General features: G+C 37.9%; 1 protein-coding gene across 3 annotated transcripts in view; it reads left to right on the plus strand.

Annotated features, from left to right (window-relative positions):
• The window catches only part of Kiaa0825 (KIAA0825 ortholog), a 443,548-nt gene extending 423,974 nt beyond the window's left edge, over positions 1 to 19,574 (plus strand). For all 3 annotated transcript variants that reach the window (XM_027401813.2, XM_027401815.2, XM_027401817.2), the window contains one exon: positions 19,194 to 19,574. In XM_027401813.2, the coding sequence (XP_027257614.1) occupies positions 19,194 to 19,311 (118 nt within the window). In that variant the 3' untranslated portion in view covers positions 19,312 to 19,574. The remainder of the gene's footprint in view (positions 1 to 19,193) is intronic.
• Positions 19,575 to 24,626: the final 5,052 nt, after the last annotated feature.

Raw genomic sequence — 24,626 nt, forward strand, 5'->3', positions numbered from 1 at the left:
TATATTAGCCTAGGCTTGTTATCATAGTCTTTAAGGACTTGGAATGAATTGCTCCAGACTCTTAGAATTCAGTTTACATTGAGGAATCAGTTGTTACTTTGATGGATTTTTACTTATATATGACTTGAATATTTTCTCCTGCAGCTTTCAATAATCTTTCTTGGTTCAGTATGATATGCAGTGTGGATTTGTTTTTCTGATCTTGTCTATTTTGTGTTCTATGTGCTTTTTGTATGTGTATGGGTGTGTCTTTCCTTAGTTTGGAAATTATTCTATTACATTGTTGAAGATCTTATCTATTCCATTGACTTGAAATGTTTTCATGTGCTATTCTAACAAAACCATTGACTTGAAATTTTTTCTTATCTATGCCTATAAATAATATGGCTTGGTTTTGTTCATGTCATCCTACATTTCCTGTGTGTTCTTTGTGTGTGTGTGTGTGTGTGTGTGTGTGTGTGTGTGTGTGTGTGTAAATTCTCTGCTTATTTGGTGTAGACTTTCCTTTATCTTTGAGTCCTGATACTCTAACTTTTCTTTTCAATCTACTTGTAAGACTTTCCTGTGAGTTTTCTAGTTGAGATGTTGGGTTTTTCAATTCCAGCTTCATTTCAGCTTGAGTCCTCCTTAGTCTCCTATCTAAACTCCATTCTCAAGTCCTAATCGCCTTTCTCATTTCCATTAGCCTTATGTTTGTGTTTTCTTGGGCATCTCTTAGGTGTTAATTTTTCTTAAGCTCTTTCTCCTGGATTTTGTTGAGCTGTTTTGTCTTTAAAATCCTGAATTCTTTGATGAAGTTTAGGATTGTTACTTTAAATTCTGTGTCCCTGAGTTCATCCAGGTCATTCTCATTGGCAACATTTCTATAGAACTGGTAGGCTTTGGAGAGACGGTACAGGGGCCATCTTTAATATTGTTTATTTTTTATTAGATCTGAACATGTAGAATTCTTTTGCTTGTTCTGAGTCTGATATGCACACAGTAGGTTGATACAGAAGAGGAACATACAGGCAAGTCTTTAGCCTAAATGTTGAATGGAAATGGCCTTGGTAAAATGAAGTCACATGTACAGAAAGGCTAGTGTGCAGGACATTCTTCCTGCTATTGTTTGTTTCAAACAAATTAGAGATGCAGCAAGTCCCAGCAGTAATGAGTCTGTTCACATTGTACTAAGCATCATATGGCTGAGAAGAGAAAAAATTCAAACTCAGGGCTTTTTGGCATTCAAGTGCTTGTTCCCATGGGTCATTAATGTGCTAGATTCCCACAGTATCCCTCTTTATTGTCCATCTTTTAGCTGGTGCTAAAGAAGAATTTGTCTGTGGTAGTTCTTTATATTTTTTAATGATAATTCTGAAGTGTTAAGTAAGGCCCTCTTGAGTATTTATTGTTGCTTATAAGTGAAAAGGTTTGTTGTTAGTGACTGAATTTTTAATGAAGTTATTAAATGTCCATGGGCATTGTCATCCTGTTGCATTTGCTTAGACCAAGAAAGGTTTTAACATCAAAGAAAATATAATAAACTTGATATGTAAATTTGGATTGTAATACAGTAGCAAAAACTTGTAACATAGTATAGGTATGAGTGGAAGTAACTTTGAATGTCAGCTGCCTAGAACTAAATTATATTTCCTGTGTTTGAACCTAAATTATAGTTTTTGGCAAACAGGCTAGGGAACCTTGAATAACAAACAATCAGCAATTTTGTTTGAAAATGTCTCACTATCTGATTTTTTTCTTGTTTTGTTTTTGCTTTTGTGTTTTTGAGATACAGTCTCATATATAACACAACATGGTTTTGAACCTGATTATAATCCATACTGGCCTCAAATTCATGATTTTCCTTCCTTAAATTTCAAAGTGTTACGAATAAATATGTGATACCATGTCTTGCATTTTAGCTAGTTTTCTGAAATTGTGATTGCTAGTCAACCTTAAATTTGCAGGGTTAAATGAAGTTCAGAGACAGAACATAGATTTACCATGAATAAAGTCCTGCACTTCATCTTCAAATGAGCATACAGACACACACAGGCACATGCACAGGCACATACACATACACAGTATGATATATACACATATAGAGAGATGTGTATCTGTTGGCTGTTATATTTAAAGTGCGAATTTAAATTAGGAGGAAGGTTGAGAGGAAGGATATAAAGTAGACTCTAGAGGCTGTGACAGTTGGGAGAAAGCTGCCTAAGTAGCAAGGCCTTCTTCAATGACAGCAAGTAATTTCGTAAGTTTATTCTCTTGGGAGTCGAAGCTATAGCAACATGGTACTTGACTTTCTCTGGTACCAAAAATTTGCGGATGCTCAGTTAGAATTCTCTGTTTACACTTACCACCAAAATAAAACATTATTAGACATAATCACACCTTAAGTTGTGATGACAGATGCTGACATGTCTGTAAGCATTAAAAAAGAAAACAAGGTTACAGAGAGATACATAGAAATAATGAGACAAGAGTGCATCAAAAATAATCTATTCTCTGGAAAATGATAGAATTTTAGAGTTTGAAAAGTAATGGGGGAAATAATTGGGAAAATCCAGTATATAGCTGGTGTCTAATTAAATTGATAGGTTTTGTTTGGGAGTGATACCACCATGTGAATCCGGTCACAGGTTAGTACTCACATCTCTGCGATGAACATGCTAGAGGAACACGCCTAGCAAAGAAGGCTGGGATCACAGCATAGCTTTTGAGCTTTGGGGAGCAAGACTAATTTTGATTTACCTGTCACAATAAATACTCTTCCAATGATATGTTCATCCACAATATGGTAATGAAATAGAAAGAGGGCATGCAAGGTGATATCTCTGGGAGCCAATCAGTACAAAAGAAGGAAGGAAAATGTTTACATATAAAAATTCTAACGTTTGAAACTATATTCATGCTGCCTTGCTATTATGACAGTCGTTCAGCTAAAGGAAAAATCAAAAGGGATGGATAGACACATGAGGTTGGCAATTGGAAGTAGTTGGGGGGGAGCTGAATAAATGAGCAGGGGACTGACTTTTAAATAAGAAAGGTTATAGTTTTCAGATGTTGTTCGGCTCTTAAAGCCAAATGAGACTGATGGTTTTTCTAGGAAAACTTTCATCTGAAATAGGATCACGTACACTTTTAGCTAGTTCTCAGACAAGTTCCATATTCTATACAAATAGGGAAAATGCAATTCATAATTGACAAGGTATGAATTTTTTATACTTTGAGCCATAAGGCTGCCACATCAACAAATGTAATTCCTAAGCAAATATGTCTTATGTTTATATTTATGAAATGTACACAATTGACACAGAACCCAAAAGGGAATAAGTAAGCATTTTAAATACACTTTTGATTTGCAAACTTCATTCTGGGAAACATTTATTAAATTAGAAACAAGGAAAGTATGCAAGCAGAATGTTATGGATTTCAGTTTACCTTGAACCTGATGTTACTTTCATGGATTTTTACCAGAGCTTGGATTTCCATTGGCTGAGGTGTTAGCCTTGCTCTGGTTTGTTTACTGTCTTTTTTAAATATATGATGAGGTGCTCTCAAAGTGAAAGTGATAAATTATTAAAACCTAAAGGCTCATAATGAAAACCAGCCAGCTGGGATGGTTTCAGGCAAGTCTGTGAGCACATCCAGGAAGCTGCTCTGAGGCCTGCTCAAGTCTCCCCCCGCCCCCATCCTCCGCAGCACTGCTTGTGGCATGTTGTGTTTTACAGAGATGTTTGCGGAAGTATAACCAGTCCTACACACCATGCTAGTCAAATGATGCATCCAGTTTTTCTCTTCTCAGATCCAGAGCTTATGACTCCTTTGTTATTTTTGCATACCAAGAAGTAATGCCAAGTTCATCTCAAGGGTAGGTCACAGAAGGGTGTGTGTTGTTTCTGAACTGAGTCATTGTTGTTGGAACCCTAAGCTGTCATAGAAGAAATCTTATGAACTGGAGACTGTGAGGAAGCCCAATACACATGAAAGACCAATTCTAAGTGCTCCTGAGGATCATGTTGCTTGAAGATCCTACAGATATATGTTATCACCCACTAGATATGTAAACGAAGATGCTACAGATGAGTATGGTCTGAAGTTCCAGACCCCTCAGCTATTACCATTATTGCACTTCCAATGGTATGATAATTATACCTGGGACACTAAGAAAAGTGTTAAGCCAAGATCCTGAGAAGCTAGTAAGACACCTCCCAATCCCTATGGTATTTGATCTGGTAGCTAAGGAATAGGACACATAAATGGCTGCTATTTTTCATATTTGTTTAATTATTTTTGTAGGCAGAATATTTTACCTATATATCATTTTAAAATTGAATTTTAATATTATATATAATAACTGTACCTCAAAAACAAGGAGCAGTAATACAGTGAACCATTTCTTATATGCAAAACACAGTGCCAAAAGCCTTTCCTAAATTAGCTTGCTATTCATAATGACCTTTAAAATTACATATTACCTTCCATATTTGCAGGTAAAAACCCTGAGACCTAGGCAAATTTAAGTTACTTAGTAAAAGGCAATGAAGTGAATCATATGAAAGTCTAACATGCCTCTAAAGTTTTATGCATTTTATCAAGCACCATTGCATTTGAGTAATGAAAAGCAGATCTTAAGCTATAGGTCCATAGAAGTTAAAAAACGAAAAGTATTAACTAATCACAATAGGTTTTAGAAGTAATCATTTATCTTAACTTTTTATATATCTTCTTGACCAAATAACCTCCACCCATTCTGTCTGAAAGGGCTCCAGAGCAAAATGTGAGTTGTTTTCTCTGTAACTGATGAGAGATGCTGAGCCAGAATTAACCAGCTAAGCTATTCAACTTGTACGGAATGATAAATGCTGCTTGCTGGTGTGCTGAATACTAACGGCTAGCTAGCTATGTGGACTTATGAGAATTTTCTGCAGGCAAGTTCTAGACAACCAATTGTTCTGCTCTTTAGAAATCTACCCATCTCATGTGCTTTCTAGATACTTAGTAAAAGTAGTCACCCTGACCCTAAGCCATAGGAGGATCAATGTACCTAGCACCCCATAGTTTTAAAGAACTTCAGAAAAAGATAAAGGATTTTGAGTTCAAGTCAGAATAACCTGTGGCCTTTACACACTAAAATTATCTGGGCATTTGATTCTATAAAATGAAGGAGAGTGCATTAAGTTTTTTGTTCTACTCTTAATATTCTTCAAATCTATAAATTAATTCCACCATTTTCATATATATTTCTTTTCTCTTATCTCTTTATCAAATTTCTCCAGTGAGTGAGAGTCTTACATCACCATCTTCCTCTGGACAAGAGCCTCAGTATTATAATAGACTGAGGTGCATGATCATGTCTTCCTTCTAAGTAGGCTATGATGCCATGAGGATGCTTCTGCTTTAAATGCATTGTCTCCTCACATACATGTGTTCAGTTCACTCTGCTTTAAATGCATTGTCTCCTTGCATACATGCATCCATTCTACATATTCACATTGGCATCTCATAGTCACAGTTAGCTTAAATGAACTAGGACAGAGTGCACAAAGAAAACAAGAATAACAAACCTATAAAGCCATAAATTATAGAATACATACATGGGTCCAGAAGTATGTAAGCCTAGGTACTTGCTCTTGTTTGCATGCTTGTTTGTTTGAGACAGGGTCTCACCATGTAACCTAGGCTGGTCTCAAACTAGTCACATTAATACTGTTTTTTTTTCCTTTGAAGAAAGGCAAACTCTGTTGACATTTACTGACTATAGGCCTTTCACAAAAACAAAAACAAAAAATCTAAAAAAAAAACATTTAATGAACACCTGTTACATGCCAAACTGCATCCTAGGATACTATAGGGAACATAATAAATGAGGTCTTTATCCTCAAGGAACTTACATCTAAATGTATATCAAAGTTATACAGGTTGTAGTAGGAAATATGCTGTACCAGGGTGAAAGTATTAACTCTGAAAGCACCTACCTGGGTTAAGGCCCTGTCTATGCCACTGACTGCCTTTGTGACATCAGGTAGTTCTTGGTTTATAGCAATAATAATAACTAATAATCTCAAAATAACATTATTTATTACTGAATTTCAAATCTAGGTAATGATTCAATGATAAGTAATGACACCACCCACCATGCAAAGCTGCCATTTTTTCCTCCTGAGTTTTAAATAAGTTTTAGGTTTGCAAATTTTAGACAATTTCAAGCAAATCCTGAACCAGAGCTATGTTACAGCTCCTTTTCTAAAGACATTATTACTGTTAATTTGAATGGTTATGTTAGCAATAGGCTCTTTGGCTGTTGGATAATTTCAAAGGTATAAGTGCATATTCCTTTCATCTTTGATGAAAAAGCAATTGCTATTTTTTCACATCACACCCAAAATACTACTGTTTTACATAGTCTATGTACGATTCAGTGTAATAGTTTAAAGTATTCTGCCATATCCAGCATTGCTCAAGGGATGGACCCGACTGGGACTGAGGAAGAAAAGACAGACAGATAGACACATGGACTCACAGAAAAGCTCTCTGATGGAGAAGCCACAGCAGCCCAGAAGCTAAGCATGATTATTATATAGAGTTGAAAAGAGAGGCAGGGTAGAGGCATATAGCTGGACCAGGAGGCAGGGTTACTACACACAGACAGACCTTAGGTTTATAGCTGAGTTGGAGGGTCAGGTTTGGCTAATCTCTGCAGCACCTGTGGGGAAGCAGTCTTCAGGCTATCAATGTCCGGAGAGAGAGAGCTATGGTGGGCATCTATGCACATACTGCAGTTAACCCTGCATTCCATCCCCTCAGCCTAATGCTGTGAGGTCCTTGGCAAGACTGTCCCTGTGAACAGCACACATTGACTCAGGGTTTCACTCCCTCAAGGCTCGCTACAATCCCATTTATATATTATAAAAATCCCAGAAATACCAATTCTAAAAGGTAAAAATGACTTATTTTGACACATTACATTATATATACCTGTGAATAAACAGCACTATCGTTTTATAGTAGATGTCACTCTCTCTTAATAAAGGGCAGTGTTCTGTCTCAGCACTAAGCGCTGGCCAGGTAGTGTGACCTTGGCCCCTTGTCTAAATTCTTACAACCCTTAAAATCTAGCACTGGAAATGAAGTTTCTGTGGAGATCTGGATGATTTACTATTAACAGAAAAGTTCAGATTCCATTACCACTGACAGTTATGTAGCCATTTATGTTATTCTTAAGCCATAACTATTTAAAACGCGCAGTTAGCATCCTTACTTGTCCCATTTGTTGGCATATAACTCTCCTATTAAATATATAGAACAAATCATATTAATTAAAATAAATTGCTTGGGCAGTTGAGCTGTGCTGCAGATGTCTCCAACAGCTATAAATTCAAATTAATTAAAGGCTGCTTGTCCCGGTGCTTGGGAAAGATTCTTTTTAGTGCATTAGTAGTAACTAAAGAAATCAACCATCTTGCAAAAGGAAATTCATTTGAGTTGCTGAAGAAATAGCTAGATAAATGGATATATAGTTAGTTAACATAATCATGTAACAAAGCTTGGCTGAAGCAAACAAATTGCTTGTTCACAGTGGCAAGCATAGACATTCTTTTGTACTGAATGTGGATTTTAGTTGGAAGAACTATATTTGATTCTGCATCTAAATCTATTACATTTAGTTCCATATATATATATATATATATATATATATATATATATATATGGTAGGTAGTTCCAGAATATATATAATATATATATATATATATATATATATATATATATAATATATATGTTCCATGTTAACAGATCTTCCATAAGATAAACACATGATCTTTGCCTTCTGGATATTAAAGAATTCAGTTAGGTGAAAATTATGTAGAACATTAGATAATGCACTTGGCTTATATTAGGCAATACCTGTGTATTATAACCACCAAAGGCAAGAAGGTGATGATTCTTGTAAATGTTTCATGTCCTTTGCATTTCGTGGAAATCTCCATAATATTAAAAAATCCCCCTAAACTAACACACCTTAAGAAACTTGTTAATAAATAAGTTAAGAAGGATCTCAGATGTGGTGGCACATGACTGTGACTCTACAACATGGAGGCTAAGGAGGATCACGAGTTTGAGGGCATCCATTGCTATGTAGTGAACTGAGCTAGCCAGGAGTTACACAGTGAGGTACTTTAGAGTTAGCAAACAGAGCCAACCTCCAACTATTTATTAAAGTGAAATATTTTTCCACCTATCATTCCTGAAAGTCCCTACTAAAAGTCATAATCAAAGATATATAGGAGCCATACAACTTGACTGTTATAGATTTGATACAAAGCTCAGAAGAAAATAAAATGTTTGAAGCATTAAAAATTACAGCCTATTGCCGGTCGTTGGTGGCGCACGCCTTTATTCCCAGCACTCGGGAGGCAGAGGCAGGCGGGTCTCTGTAAGTTCGAGGCCAGCCTGGTCTCCAGAGCGAGTGCCAGGATAGGCTCCAAAGCTACACAGAGAAACCCTGTCTCGAAAATCCCCTCCCCCCAAAAAATTACAGCCTATCAGTTACTGGATATAAATTCTATGATGACAATTAGGGTAGTCATGAATCCAATTAAAGGGGAAGGCCCATTCCCATACCCTCTCAACTATTGCTAGGAGTCTTAGTTGAGGCCATCTTTGTAGATTCCTGAGAATTTCCCTAGCACCAGGTTTCTCCCTAACCTCATAATGGTTCCCTCTATCATTGCTCTATTCATTGCTCTCCCAACTGAGTCTTCTTGATCCCTCATGTTCTCATCTCCCATCTCCTCCCTTCTACTCCCCCTCCCAGTTTCCCAGGAGATCTCAACTATTTCCCCTTCCTGGGGCCCTCCATGTGTGTTACTTGTTGGGTTCCCCTTTCTACCTAGATTCTCTGGGGTTGTGGATTATAGCCTGGTTATGCTTTGCTTTACATCTAATATCCAGGTATGAGTAAATACATACTGCCTTTGTCTTTCTGGGTTTGGGTTACCTCACTCAAGATGGGTTTGTTTTTTTGTTTTTGTTTTTTTTTTTTCTAGTTTCATCCATTTGCCTGCAAATTTCAAGATGTCATTGTTTTTTTTTCTTTTATTTTATTTATTTATTTTTCTCAAGACAGGGTTTCTTTGTGTAGCTTTGGAGCCTATCCTGGCACTAGCTCTGGAGACCAGGCTGGCCTTGAACTCACAGAGATCCTCCTGCCTCTGCCTCCTGAGTGCTGCGATTAAAGGCGGGCAACACCACCGCCTGGCTGATGTCATTGTTTTTTAACACAGAGTAATGCTCCATCATGTAAATGTACCACATTTTCTTTATCCATTCTTCACCTAATGGAAGCACTGGGCTGAGTTCCTGTAATTCAGTTGAAGAGAGGATGGATCATACAAAGAAGGAGGGTCAAGAACATGATGGGGAAAACCACAGAGGCAGTTAACCTGAGCTAGTGGGATCTCATAGGCTCTGGACTGACAGCTGGGAAACCTGCATGGGACTGAACTAGACCCTCTGAATGTGGGTGAGAGTTATATGACTTGATCTGTTGAAGGAGTCTGGCAGTGGCACCAGGACCTATTCCAGGGGCCTGAACTGACTTTTTGGAGCCCATTCCCTATGGTGTGATACCTTGCTCAGCCTTGATACAGGGGAGAAGGGCTTGGCCCTGACTCAACTTGATATGCAGGACTTTGTTGACTCCCCAAGGAAGGCCTTACCCCCTCTGAGGAGTAGATGGGGGTGAGAAGAGGGGATGTGGAGGGGCAGGAGAAGGGGGGAGCTGGCGTTGGTATGTAAAATGAAAAATAAATTTTTAATTGAAAAATTAAAACCTATAAGGACATTTTACATGTTGTTTTGGTGAGGATATTGCTGATCACTAAATCAACTGTTTTTACCTTATATAAAAAGATTATTGATTTCTCTGTTTCTAACTAAATGCAGACTGAAGAGGATGAAACAAAAGTATGCATTTTTTTTGAAACTTGGGTTTTACAACCTTAGGCAAGTGTGATTGCAGCCTCATAATATGGAGAACATACTAGATGGGGGATAGGTTTCACCTTTTAACCATGCGTTGTTGAGGTCTGTCTCTAAGATAAGAGATAGTGTGTTGTTCTAGGGGGGTAAAAATAGTAAAATATGCTATTATACGGTTACTTCCTTGCTAAATACCTGCCTAACAAGGGACATCAACTCCACGTGAAACTGGTGCAGTAATGCCTGCACTGAGTAAGTGGGGGGGGGGGGTAAACAGGGTCAGTTTAAAGCCATCCTGTAGTGGACTGGGCTGAGGGAGCTAATGTTTAAATTCAAGCAGACCGTTCTGTTTTAGACTAATTTTCTCAATTATAGGAAAAATTCATACCTGCATGTCCCCTCCCTAAAGTTTGTCCTTTGGGACTCAGTGTTAGGCAGAATCACTTTCTGATGGGACTGCCTCTAAGAACAGTATCAAATACTATCACTTCCAGTGTCCCTATAATTTAATAATGACTCCACTACTCAAAAATCTCAGATGCTTTCTGTCTTAATGTTGATGCTTTTCCAAAGAGAAGGGAAGATGTGAATGATTCCCTGGAGCTACTTCAGATTGCTTCACCAGTCAGGAAGAAATGCCTGAATTATGCCTTCCTCATAGACAATTACTAAAATGAAGCCTGAGGAAATAGCACCGGCTCATTTTATTACCACTGACATTTCATACCTACACTGAAATATTGTGGAAAATTGTTAGGAGATTTTGTGGGTGTATTTGGGATAATTATTCAGCCTTGACCATGTGATAAATTCTCAGGCTATATAAGCAACAGAGGACAGAACCAGCTCCATCCCTGCTGACATACTTCAGTTACCTACCTAGTGTAGTATTCTGGGCTCAGCACATCTCAATGAATGTTTTCTGGGTGGATAGGCAAATTAATTACATGCACTAAAACTCTGCCTAAAACATGGCTCCTTGTGATTTATTTTAAATTGACACATAAACCAAAAAGGTACTGCGGACAGCTGGCTTGTCATGTGTTTGTAAGGTTATGAGCTCCCATGCTCATGATTACACAAGAACTCTTCACCATTGAGCCATCTCTCCAGCCATAACTGCCTTCTCTCTCTCTCTCTCTCTCTCTCTCTCTCTCTCTCTCTCTCTCTCTCTCTCTCTCTCTCTCTCTCTCTCTCTTCTCTCTATCTAATATATACATATATATATACATATATATATGTATGTATATATATATATAACCTCACTTTTAGAAGAATGCAGATATGCCTAATAGATAATATAAAGGGAATTTCAGGAAGATTTTTTTGGCATTATTACATTTTAGGATTTATAAAATACATGTTGATGTAGAAACCAAGGAAAGGAAGATGAATTTCAAATGCTGATATCTTATTATTTGTATAGTCAATAAGTAATGTCTGTTTGAGATACCCACTGCTACCCATTGTGTTTGTAGAACTTACAGGCTTTTTCAATCCATCTAATATAACCTAATAACATCTACAGTTCTGATAAATACCAAGCAGCAGCAATTCTGTAACTCTGAGATGTGGAAAGTGTAGGGTGTGGATCTCTGTGTTGTTGGAAATACACTGTCTGAGCCAGGCTAACATATTTGAGCATTTTTTGGCGGTGGGAGGCATCATGGTGGAGAACAGGAACAGTTTGTGTTTGTTTGCCTGCCTGCTCGCTTGTTTGGGAGAAGAAATAACATAATTTGGCTTGTGTTTGAGAAAACTAAATCCATGGGTAATTTCTCTCAATTATGGATAGCCAAGTAATATTTCTATTTTGTGATCATTAAAAAGTATAATCAAATACTCTATGAATTTGATTCAGGATTAGGCATTTGATAAGGATTGCATGAAAGGTGGCCTGTGGACATAGTCTGAGGAAAAAACTGAGCTGGTTTGAGGTGAATGGAAAGGAATTTCAGATGGTTAAAGAAGAAAATAAGATATACAAACAGAACATATAAGGCAGGGGCAGGAAGGATGCCAGTTCTCTCCTTGAAGAAAGGCAGCAGGAGCCAAACAGAACTGTGACCATGCTAGGTAGGGCATGAGATTTCCAACCCTCTAGTCAGGGTGGCCATTAATGGCTTAGTTCCTTTCAGTCATGAAATTCAGATGTGAACAGTTCTGAAGTTTTGAACTCCTAAACCAGGGATGCAGTGAGGAATGCACAGGTGTGAAAATGTCCTCAGGGTGTGTTGTGCCTGCACTGATAGTTGATGTGTGCACTAAACTGGGGGAGGAGATGCGATGGGTTTCCACAAGTGATGACTCTTTGTGGTAATTGAGGGCTATGAAGTCACAGTCAGTTTCTAAACAAATACAAATGTCTTTATGTAAGGAATATTAACAGACTTAAAGTAGGAATAAAAATAGCTGTCAATTAGAGAACTTGGAGATGAGGATGAAGAACAACCCGTTACATCTCAGAGTGCAAATGAACAACAGGACAGACAGGATTGTAGGGAGAAATCCTGATTAAAGGTACTGATGACCACGTCCAAGAAGTCAGAGTTAAGTAACAAGGGTTTAAGAAGGAGAGAGGCATTCACGGCTCTCTTTCACCTGGCTGAGCTGACTGGGAAGCATTTTCTGGGTCCATCCTGCTCAGGTGCAAACCTGGTCACTGGCTACCTTGCATGAGTACTTTTCCTCAATAAACTACAGGTTATCAACCTATCTCTGACTCTACTTTGTAAACATCAATACAGGAACTTATGTGTGGAAGCAAATGTGGGGCTTCTTGAGGGTGAAGTTGTCTGAGACCCTGAGAGGGCCTCATGTGCACAGAGCATCAAAATGAAGAAAACAGTTCCTGCAGAGCAGAAGTACAAAAGGGTTTTGCATTAGAGGAATAAAATGAATATGACTTCACCATTCACCGTTCAGTCACCAACTGGTAGGACACTTTCAAATCATTAATTGAACCAGATGGTTAATGTTTTTAATGGCGCAATCAACTAATAAATAACTGTAAAGTACTTTGTAAATACAAAGAGCCACATAAATGTTTAATGATCACATTAACTCAGAAGGCTTAATTCAAGTTACACTTTTATATCAATGTATTTTATTGACATTTCAAGAGAAATGCCAATAATACGATCAGATGCCATATTATAGTTGTATCTAAAAATATAACAAAAAAGATAAAACAAAACAGAATAATGTTGTCCGTCAGCCAGTGTGGACTGAAAGGACTGGCTCTGCATGCAGCATTCCCTTAGCAGAAGGTAAGAAGGAAGTGTGAGAGGATGGTAAGGGTGTGTGAGCGCACTGAGGGAGACCATTGTCACACACAGAATCTCACTCGCCTGTGTATTTGAAAGAGAATTGGTCAGATAAAGCAATGTGAAAGACATGAAACAGCAGGAAGAACATGGTTGCAAAGACTCTGAAACTCTACTTAGCTCAAGTAGCATCTAATAAACTACTTGTAACATTTTCTGAGGCACTTGACATTCACAACTCACCTGCTCTTCGTAACACTGGAATGAGTACTTTCAGTGTCACCTGTCTTAAAACTGAGAAAATCTGATTCACAGAAAGATTAAAACACTTGTCTAGTATCACATATTTAGTCAGAGATAGAATCAGGATTCAATCCCAAAAAAGATGGCTTCAGTATCTTCTGGGAAGAATCTGGGATAGATCACAGGATGCTAATTAGATGAAACAGATGTGTTCTTTCTCCTTCTTCCGGCCTCTAAACATGGCTGGCTGATGTCACCACAGCCATCTAGGGACCATGATGTGATGTAAGAGAAAAGAAAAACACTATGACAGCAGCTCTTTCGTGGGTCTACTTAACCAGCAGCTGCAGCTGCAGTCACTTCCCTCTGGGGAAGCGAGAAAAGTAAGACCTACCACAGTCACATCTGTCCCTACTTGCAACCATAACCAAATAACAGAAACCTGGGGGCAACAAAAATGTGTCGTTCACTGGGTGCTTGCTAGGAACAAGGTGTTATTTTGTCTTATGCATGTTTCTTATTGCAACATCATTGCATGTCTGTGAGGTTCATTCTGCTCAAGTTCACACAGCTTATAAGGGTTCAAATTCAGACCGCACCCTGCCTCCTAAACTCTCTTCAGCAAAAAGCATTCTGAGAGTCAGACACTTAAGCAATTTCATTTAAAATGAGAAATTATATATGGATTCTTACTTTTTTAATATTCTGGTTACTATTTAATGTGGTTGGGACTTCAAGAACAGATGTTTCTCATCAGGGGTACTGGGAACACTTTGGGAGGACACAACTTCACTGTGCAGGATTGCTGGGTATGAAAGTCATTTTCCATCTTGGTCCCTGGGGTCCCACTAGAACCACTAAATAGTCTTCACCAGTTACAAGGGCCTTTCCAGAACTCAGAATGTCAAAACTTCTTTGTGAAAAGTCCAAATAGTAAGAATTCTAGGTCTTGTGGGATGTGATGTCTTGGTGGTCTGCATCACAGCTACTATAAACTCTGCTGCGTGGGATTAGTCATGGAGGACACAGATAAAAGTGCACGTGGCTGGATTCCACTCAAACTCTTCTGGTACTATTTTACAGATAAAACAGTGAGACAGAGAGGTTCAGAAATTCCTCTGAGAAGACTCAACTAGAAAGCAGTAGGCTCCAAAGTCAGAGTGAACTCAGGGTTTAGGCCCGTATTTGAGAAACAAATGATTTTACAGGTTTTAGCTGATTTTCTTCTGTCAAGAGCTGACTATGTCTCAGAAACTTCTTAAACCCCAGACCATGGTCCTCTTCATCTGTCTGGTGCCAGTTTCTCTTTCCTACCTAAAGATCCTACAGGACTTGCATCTTTGGTCACATGGACTGATGTTACCATTGACCTTTGTCATGATTAACCATGTCCCCAAGCACAGCTCTCCCCTTTGGCTCTGACACACAGAAGTCCTCCCCAATGCAAGATTCCTCAAAACCAATCTCTAGAACAGCTAGTCACTGATGTGTGACTTTTATTTACCATGTCTTAACTGTTATAGGGGCCATAAACTAGGTATTGCCCATTAAACTGAAAGGAATATAAAATAATGAGCCCAGGGTCTGATGCTTTCAAAAACCCTAAGCAATAGCTGATGTTAGGGTGCTTGGAATAGCAAGCACACATAATAATTGGTCCTGCTATAACTATATGAAGGTAGGAGGATTGTGCAAAGGCTTAGTAAACCACTCAAGTCAACCAGAATAGAGCTGATTTATGCACAGGTTGTGACTACTGACACTGTGGAATAACTCAGCAAAGGTTTTAAGGGCCCATAGTCAAAGATGCCTGAGATTCTCTATTTCACTCACCCCAGGAGATATATGGATAGGACATCTTCTAAAAGGTAGTGGTACTTACGTAGATTCAGTGGGGTCTTATGGAATTCTACTGCTCATCAATATATAAGGCACAGCAAAGTGGGGGCAATATTGAATGTCTTAAACAATAGTAGGCAGGCAGGGGATTCAGCAATAGTACAAGAAGCAGGCTACCAAGTCAGGATGAACAGAAATAGATTTACCACATATTTACTATAAAGCTTTTCAGTGAGGGTTAGAATACACTGGTTTGATAGCTTCTTATTTCTATTGGGAAATACTTCTATCATATATACTTATTGTATTAGGAGAAACTACAGATAAAGATTTGGGACGTATTGTGCATTGGTATTTGACAAATTGGTAGATCTGTTTCTCTCCTGGCAATTCTTTTGACAAAATGATTTCATTTTGCATTGTATTAGCAGATACAGATAAACTTCTCTTAGCAGGTTTTGAGTATGAAATGTAGCATGCTTATGACAAATATTTCAAGTACTTTTGTTTAACAAGAATAAAATAATAAGGAAAGTATAATATATAACATCTTTATCATTTGTCATTATTTCTTCCTCATATAAAATGATTTATTCTTAACAAACACAAAGATATAAGAGGATTTGGTAGGTAAATAATTTTGTCTAATGTCATTAATTACTAATAGCTCAATTATACTGTGAAGTGCCATAATTGTCATGAAGCTTAAGAATTCTTGTAATAGACTCCATAATTCATTTAAATCACATTAATTGTACAGATTTTTAATGAAGAAGAGAGACTGCTTTTAATCCTTACAAGTAGAGACAATGATCAAAATATTTATGTGTGTACTTCATAATTTGTTCTGTTGACATTCTTGAAGCACTTCATTTACTCAGGCAGCATTAACACCTTTACATGCAAGGAGGAGGGATAGGCAAACACATGTATGGATTGCACATAAAAGTATATGATCCTTAGTTTTTCTTTAATATCTAAAAATTCAAGAACTATTTTTCAGAAAATAAAATATTTGAACTTTTGTTTTGTACTTGGAATGAAACCCAAGTTCTTTTATATTCTAGGCAAGTGACCATGACTGAGCTGAGCCCATAGACCCAGGTGTTTTCTTATTACATTGTGTGTCTGTGTGTGTGTGTGTGTGTGTGTGTGTGTGTGTGTGTGTGTGTATGTGTGTGTATGTGAGTGTGTGTATGTGTGTATGTGTGTCTGTGTGTGTGAGTGTGTGTGGGGGGGGTATGTGTCTGTGAGGTGTCACATGGCATATGTGGAGGTCAGAGGATAACATTCAGGAGTCAGTTCTCCTTCATCCATGTAAGCCCTAAGAATCTAACTCAGTTTGTCTGGTTTGGCGGGAAGTGCCTTTATCCACAGAGCCATGTCACCTACCCATGCCACAGATAATTTAAAGATTAAATGGTGATACCTATAAAATTGTCTTAATATCATAGACATGCTTGACATACCATAAATCAACACAATTTCTATAGTTCACATCTAAAATTACTTGGGCAAGTAACTTTAACTTTGTTTGCCTCAGTTCATTCTCATTCATAGAATTAAAATACTAATATTTGAAGAACTTAAAAAGGAGCATATAAAGTGTTTAAAACAACCCATAGCTAGTGCTATATAACTTTTCCATTTTTATCTGACCATCATGGAGTTCAATGTAATAGACGTGCTAATAATATCCCAGTACACTTTTATGAAGTAGGTAGTGGACATGTTTTAACATTAAAATTCTATGTGAGGAGTGGTGGTGCACACCTATAATCCCAACACTGAGGATGGTGGGGCAAGGGTATCAAAGGTTCTAAGTCAAGGCGGGGGCTGGATTGATGGCTCAGCTAGTAAGAACACTAGCTGCTCTTGCAGAGTCCCTGGGTTCAATTACTAGCATCTACAAAGTGGCTCACAGTCACCTGTAACTCCTTTTTGGGGGCATCTGATGCCCACTTTTGACCTCCACAGGGACCAGGCAAACATGTGTCAAACAGAAACACATGCAAGTAAAACATTCATACAATAAAAACAAATAAGTTACATTTTTAAAAGAAGACGGCTCCAGGCCATCTTGGAATACTGACAAGATGCCATCTACAAGCATTTAATAAACAAAATAAACAATATAAAACTAAACTTCCATTAAAGTAGTACCAGGTGGTCTTGTGGGATAAATTGTAATCCTTACATATGTGGTTTTTAGGAGTATTTTCTCATAAGATGTGATTTTTTCAGCAACATTGGCTTTCCCTTCAGCAACAGCTCTGAAGGGAAAGGTATTTTGGCCATCGGAAGCCAAGCTATACCTACAGCTCTATTCCCACAGGGCATGCTTTCTCTGCAGTAATGTAGCAGCTCTGCTCCTGCTCTGGTGAACATTGTTACTTCTCTGCTACAATTTGGTGAGAGAGGGTCATCACCCAAATCTCATTCAAGAGATGTATAGGGAAGGAGAAATTCAGGAGAGTGGATGTTTCTGCCAGGGTGGAAAAAGGCAGCAGTCAACTGACCAGTCACAGGGCTTGTATAGGGTTTCTTAGGGGTGGAGTTTTTCCAGGGTGAAGATTTTCAGGGTTGGAATTGGTTGGATTTCAATTCCAGAGTCGGAGAAGCTCAAAGATTTGCTGGATTTCATGCTCAGGGATTTGTTGGATTTGTGCTCAGGGATTGGTTGGTTTTCCTGCTGAGTTGGTTAGGGGCAGAGTGTGTTTCTTTGGCTCTGGTTTCAGGGTCAGGGTGTGTTTCTTTCACTGACCCTTATACTCTACATAGTAGTGAAATTATTTCTTCTTCAAATTATTTTAAAATTCACATAGATGGTGAATTTTAATTCCAACCATGAGGGATCAGGTGGAGAACTTAAAGATACCTCAGATTAGGTAGTGTTTAGATCCACACAAGATTGGACCTAGAAGGTGAGAAAAAGCCTTGGTAAATGGTGAAGAAGGAATGGAAATGACCACTGGTGTGATGTCTCCAAAGTCCCCTTTCTCTGTAAGCTCCCTTGCTTCTGACATGAAAGTTACTGCTCATCACTGGCCAAAGAAAACAGAAAGCTGCATCCTGCACTCACGCACTGTGTGTTGCGGCTGTTTGTTAAGTGGAGTCTCTGACTCTAAAAGCACAGAAGGACAACGTTCAGTGAGGAGTTGCTTGTCCATTGCCTTTGACAGCATGGCTACTAGGATGTAGAAGGTAGCTCAACCACTGGTAGAAAAACTAAAGAAGAACACAAAAGGGACTAGATAAAAGATTTCCTCCCTTTTGGCATTCTAGATGCAGTGTGCCCTGGCAAGTCAGGAGCTTCTTTGTGTTAGTATTCAAGGAAATAATCAGTAAGCATGCTTAGGTTGTTATATTTATATTGTAATGCTATATATATTTATATAGGCTCTTATAGATTGTCTATAGTGCCTAATTGTCCAGGATTAGAAAGAATTCAAATGAATGTTTTATAGAAACATGTTAATCTTGGTTTTCTTGGGTATTAACTTGATTATTCCCAGTCTAGGGTGTGCCATTTCAGTTAATGTCGTCTTATACTACAAACCCACTACAAACTTCCCTGTGATTTGTAGCCATTTATACATTCTATACTGAAGGAAGTATATTATATACAGTTTTAAATCTGGAAAATACAGAAACCTCGTTTGACACAATACTTTAAAATGTAATATTCACTTGTTAGTTTCCTCTCCCACTCTCCCTGAAGTAGTGCCAATGAACTTTTGCCCAAGAGGCTGTCAGCAGAGAATAAACAAGGAAAACTGATACTTCAATAAACCATTGACTATCTATCCAGGCCTTGAATAAATGATTATTGGTTGAAAGTTATAAAAATGCTGATTTTATTTTTTTTTCTTTTAGATGGGAAATGAGGAAAGATGAAACTCTGGAAGAGAAAGACAAAATGATGCTGGAACATTTAAAACAAATTTGTAGCCTACAGGACTCTTCTCCATTAGACAGCACAGACAAACTGTAATCTGCAGAAAATGGCAACAGCTTTATTTTAGGAAACAGCCTCATGTGATGGAGACTTTCACCACAGTCACAGGAACCTCACACGTGCCACAGAGTGCACCCGTCACCACAGAGTTGCTGTACTGAAAAGGAACACAGAACATAAGGAAAAAAGAGGCTCCGTAGTTTTTAATTTAAAGATAATTTCAAGTGTTTTTCTTTCCAAGCCTTTCTCCTTATATGATAAAATGATAAAAACTACTGCCATCTCGTGTTCCCTTTGAATTGTGTTTTTTTTTCTTTTACTTCCCTTCAGTATGAAGTATCTATGACAACAGGAAAAATGTTTGAGAATATTTTCTCTGGGGACTTCTTATACAATATTTGGATGTTAAGTTGATTGAAGCCCCACCCCTACCCTGGAAGTCATCTGAAACATCCAATTTGATTTGGTAGCTGTAGCCCAAGAACAGATCTTAATTGTCTTTAATACTCCTGATGGGACCCACTCCCCTTCCCACATAACCTCTTCCTCTTTATCCTAATCATAACCACAAGAAGGCAGTCTCTAGCACTGTTAACTTCGGGCTTATGGTTGCTTTGTGACAGTTGTTGCTCTCCTCCTAAATCTCCTTCCACTCATGTGCTTTCACCTCCTGTACCAGTGGCTCCAATTCAGGAAACTCATGCCATCCTTTGGCTCAAGCCAAAATGGTAATTTTTTCCAACCAAAAACCATATTTATTTCAAAATAACATTCAAAAGTTATCTTTCTCTACCCTTCACTATCTACAATACCCATCATTTGTTTGTTTGTTTTACCCTTTTGTGGAGGGCTGGCCACCCAGCTCCCAAATAAATACATGAAGGCTTTTTCTTACTTATGAATGCCTGGCCTTAGTTTGGCTTGTTTTTAGCCTGCTTTTCTTAACCTACATTATCCCATCTACCTTTTGCCTAGGGCTTTTTCCTTTTCTTCTGTAATCTTACTCTCACTCTTACTACATGGCTGGCTATATGACTGGGTGATTGACACCTTCTTCTCTCCCTCCTTCATCTCCCTTGTTTTTTGATCCGTCTTTTTTTCCTTCTATTTAATCTCTCTGCCTGCCAGCCCCTCCTGTCCTTTGTCCTGCCTTATTATTGGCCATTCAGTTCTTTATTGGACCAGTAAGGTGTTTTAAGCTGTCAAAGTAATACAGCTTCACAGAGTTAAACAAATGCAACATAGAAGAATGCAACATATCTTTATGTACTTTTAGTTGACCTGGATATTGTGAAGCAAGTATTTTCAAATATGCTTCAAGTATTTCTTTTTAATTCTATGGAAGTCTTTTAAAAATTAGACAGTTTTATGAAAAAAATGAACATTCCATTTAATCTTACATGTAAATAGTAAAAAGAAAACTCAGTGTAAAGCAAGAGTTGATTGTTCCTCCAGCTAGCTGATAGTCTACATAACTATATGCATTAGTCTACATAACTATAGTACAGTAGACAATAACTGAAAAGCCAAAATAAAAATAAATTGACCCAAATAAAATGTTATAGCAGTTCACATGTCAGTTGTCTCTATTAAGGTGACCATTTAAAGCTGTTTTTCTGCATCTATGCATTTGGAGAGCAATCCTGAGAAACAACTTAATAATATTGTGTGACTGTCATTTGAAAGGGAAAATGAGATGAGAGAAAACTGCAACTGAATTCCCTTCTGTGCTTGATCATTGAAATTGCTATAGTGATAAATTCTGAATGGTCTATAATTGGGAATGTTAAATTATGTGATTGATCTGTCAGATAATTTTGACTTTCAATGTTTTTAAGAATATGATAAGTAGCATTTTGAAGCAGTGTCTCTCATATTCAGTTTTGCATTTGTATGAGTTGACAACAGGATTGAAACCTAACACTTTGTAACTCCTCAGATGCCTGTTAAAAAAGTAGAGTCGGCTATGTTCTGTGGAATTGTTTTTTTATATAATATAGAATTTTCTATTTTATTATTGGTTCAGCAGTTTCTCTATAGAAATAGTATGAATTAGATTTTAATTATGTCTATTTCATATATTGTATATTTATTATCTCTATAATCATTCTTGTAGGAATACCAACTAAAGAATAGGAAAAGTTAAGCCAGGCAGTGGTGGCGAATACCTTTAATCCCAGCACTCAGGAGGTAGAGGTAGGCGATTTGTGAGTTCCAGACCAGACTAGTCTTCAAGTGCTAATTCCAGGATAGCCTCCAAAGTCACAGAGAAACCCTGTCTCAAAACCACTGCCTCCCTCCCGCCAAAAAAACAAATAGGAAAAGTTTGTTTTTCTCTACTAAATATGTGCTTACTCATAGCATAATGATGTTCCTATGTTCCCAGACCAAAATGGTGTTCAGGTAGGTTATCATCATCTTTTCTTTCTTTATCCTTGAACAATTTTATAATAAAAATAGCCTTTAGAAAAGAAGTAAATTGTGCCACATATAACATTACAGTTAAATGCAAGGAAAATATGCTACAGTCAAAAATTCAATAAGCCAGGAACTTAGATAACACCATGGAGCTGGAGAGATGTCTAAGTGTATAAGAGCACTTGATGCTCTTATAGAGGAACAGACTTTAACCCCTAACACCCATATTGCAGATTAAAATCCTCTGTACCTCCAGTCCCAGGGGATCTGATGCCCCCTTCTTGCCCCTGTGGTCACTGAATGCATATTGTACACATACAGACATGAAGGCAAAAACATCCATACATAAAAATAATTTTTAAATATTAAAAAATAAGTGCTGTGTGATTCCACTTACATGAATTTTCTAGACTAGTCAGATTAATATAAAAGAGTAATGGTTTTTTATGGATGGGGAAAGGAGAAAGGGAGTTTGTGTTTAATGAATGAAGAGTTCCAGACTGGTTAAGTTGAAACAGTTTTGTAGTCATTACAGCAATGAATATAGTTAATACAACTGAATCTATTCAAACTGGTTAGTATAAATTTTATATTAGATTATTACCACTATTTAAACATAATCTGCATTGGGACTTTCTTTTGACAGTCCTTCTTAACATGACACATGAGTTCTTGAATTTGAGCAGAAAACTGTAAAAATAGTATAGTCAGCATGGTTCTACACAGTAAGTGAAAAGATATGCTTTACCTGTGAGAAATACATTCAAAGTCACTGTCTTAGTTATTGGCTGGCATAGATCTTGAAACCCCAAAGCCTATCCATAGGGACACACCTGCTCCAAAAGAGGCCACACCTCTTAATTGTTCCCTAAATAGTCCATCAACTAGGGACAAACCATTTAAATGTATGAGCCCATGGGGACCCATCTCATTCAAACCACCATTAGTAAAATATCAAACTTTCTTCAAGGATCCAAAGAGCCTAAAGTATCCACCAAGCAAAATATTGTAATGAAGCTGGGTGTGGTGTTATACATCTATAATTCAAACACCCCATTGGCTGAAGCAGAAAGACAGGGAGTTGAAGGACAGTATGGAATACATGGTAAGATGCTCCTTTAAAAGAAGTACCAGTGTCAGGTAAGGGTGTTTGCTTTGTTATCAAACTTGACAACTTTAAGTTTGATTCCTGTACTGTGCACAGTGGAAAGAGAAAACCAAGCCCTGTAAGTTGTCCTCTGACTCCCAGCTGCCCACTATAGCACACACATACATACATAAGCACTTGCAAATAAATGCATGTAAAAATGAATAAAACAAAACATAAATATCGTAGCAAACAATGATTAGTTTCAGGAACAAAAAAATCTGCATTAGTCCCTTATGCTGCAATCAATACCAGAATTTAGTCAATTAAAACAATACATCTATTATGTCAAAGTCACTGCTGGTCAACTGCCTGAGCACGTTTTTCTGGGCTGTTTGCTGTGCTATTAGAAGGCTGTGATGAAGGTTCACTGAAGCTTCAGTGTGGACAAATCCACTTCCAAGGTCGTGTGGCTGTTGGCAATACTCATCACTTTGCAGGCTGCTAGACAGATGGCCTCAGTTTCCTGCCAGCTACTGGTCAAAGGCTGTTGTCAGTTTCTTGCCATTTGAATCTTCCCTAAATGGTCTTTTTCTTCCTCAGAGTCCACAAAGAAGGAGTCTTCATGTAAGATCAATGTTTTAGTCTTTTCTAACAGCAGTGTATATTTATTCATTTATTGTGTGCATATATGCTGGGCATGTGCATGTGATAGTTGGTGTGTTGAGGTCAGAGGACAATATAAGAGAATCTCAGGCATTAAACTGGAGTCATCAGCAAATGCCTTTGTCTACTGAGCCATCTCACTGTCACAATTATGTATAGTTAACCACATATATCCTGTCATCTCTAGAAAATTCTAATGGTTAAATCATCACTCATCCCACCCATGCTCAGAGAAAAAGCATCCAACGAAAGTATGAATGTGACCCTGATGGGAACCACCCCAGAGTGTCTACCACAAGTTGGCATTTGGGAACTGAAATGTCCATTGTGGAGAAAGTGGAAGAATTCAATTATGATGAATAGCCAAGAGTCAGCAATGTTGCCATTTATCAAGCAATTATGAAAAGGCAAATTCTGTTTCAGTTTCGCTGTCACTAGACCCCACAGGTGTCCTTTCACATGGTCTTTACCTGTTCATTCACTGGTACTCAGATTCCTCTTTGAGACAATAGTGAGTTTTTAAGGCGTGAAAAACTAATTCTAATTTTAAATAAAAATGCACAGCAAAGGCTAAGCTCCCAAGCACCAACACTACTTCAACCACATGATAGTAGTAGATGAAATATAACTAATAATTTTTAAAAGAGACCCAAAACCAAATCTAGATCACAAATATTAACTAGAAATAAGAAATCCAACATTTCTGAAACTACCTGGAACCACATTCCAACATGCTCCTTTGACACAAAGCTCAGTTTAAAAAATAATAATAATAATAATGTAAGGCTTTGGCAATGGTCTTAAGGACAAACAACAAATGAGTAAACATCTACAGAAGAGGAAAAGCTGTGAATCGAGACCCCACCTTCCATGCTCACACCATTCAGCAGAATGGAAACTGCACTGCACAGGTACAGCAGCCAAACCCTCAGGGTTCCCTCTAGCCCAGATCCAGTGAGAGGACTTGCTTCATAGAAAGAGCAAGATTTCAGCATTTCTTATCCTGCCCCAGAATGCCCTCTACTAAATCAGAGTCCTCAGAAAGTGATTCTGGAGGCAGGGATTCTATTTTTCGGCCCATCCTCCATTCATGCAATGGAATCTCTGGGTTGAAATGCACTAAGAATTATGGACCCTGCTTACCATGCCTTAGTTCCAAAGCTGTGTCCGGAAGGGTAAT

This window comes from Cricetulus griseus, chromosome 2, assembly GCF_003668045.3.
Source record: "Cricetulus griseus strain 17A/GY chromosome 2, alternate assembly CriGri-PICRH-1.0, whole genome shotgun sequence".
Taxonomy (NCBI): domain Eukaryota; kingdom Metazoa; phylum Chordata; class Mammalia; order Rodentia; family Cricetidae; genus Cricetulus; species Cricetulus griseus.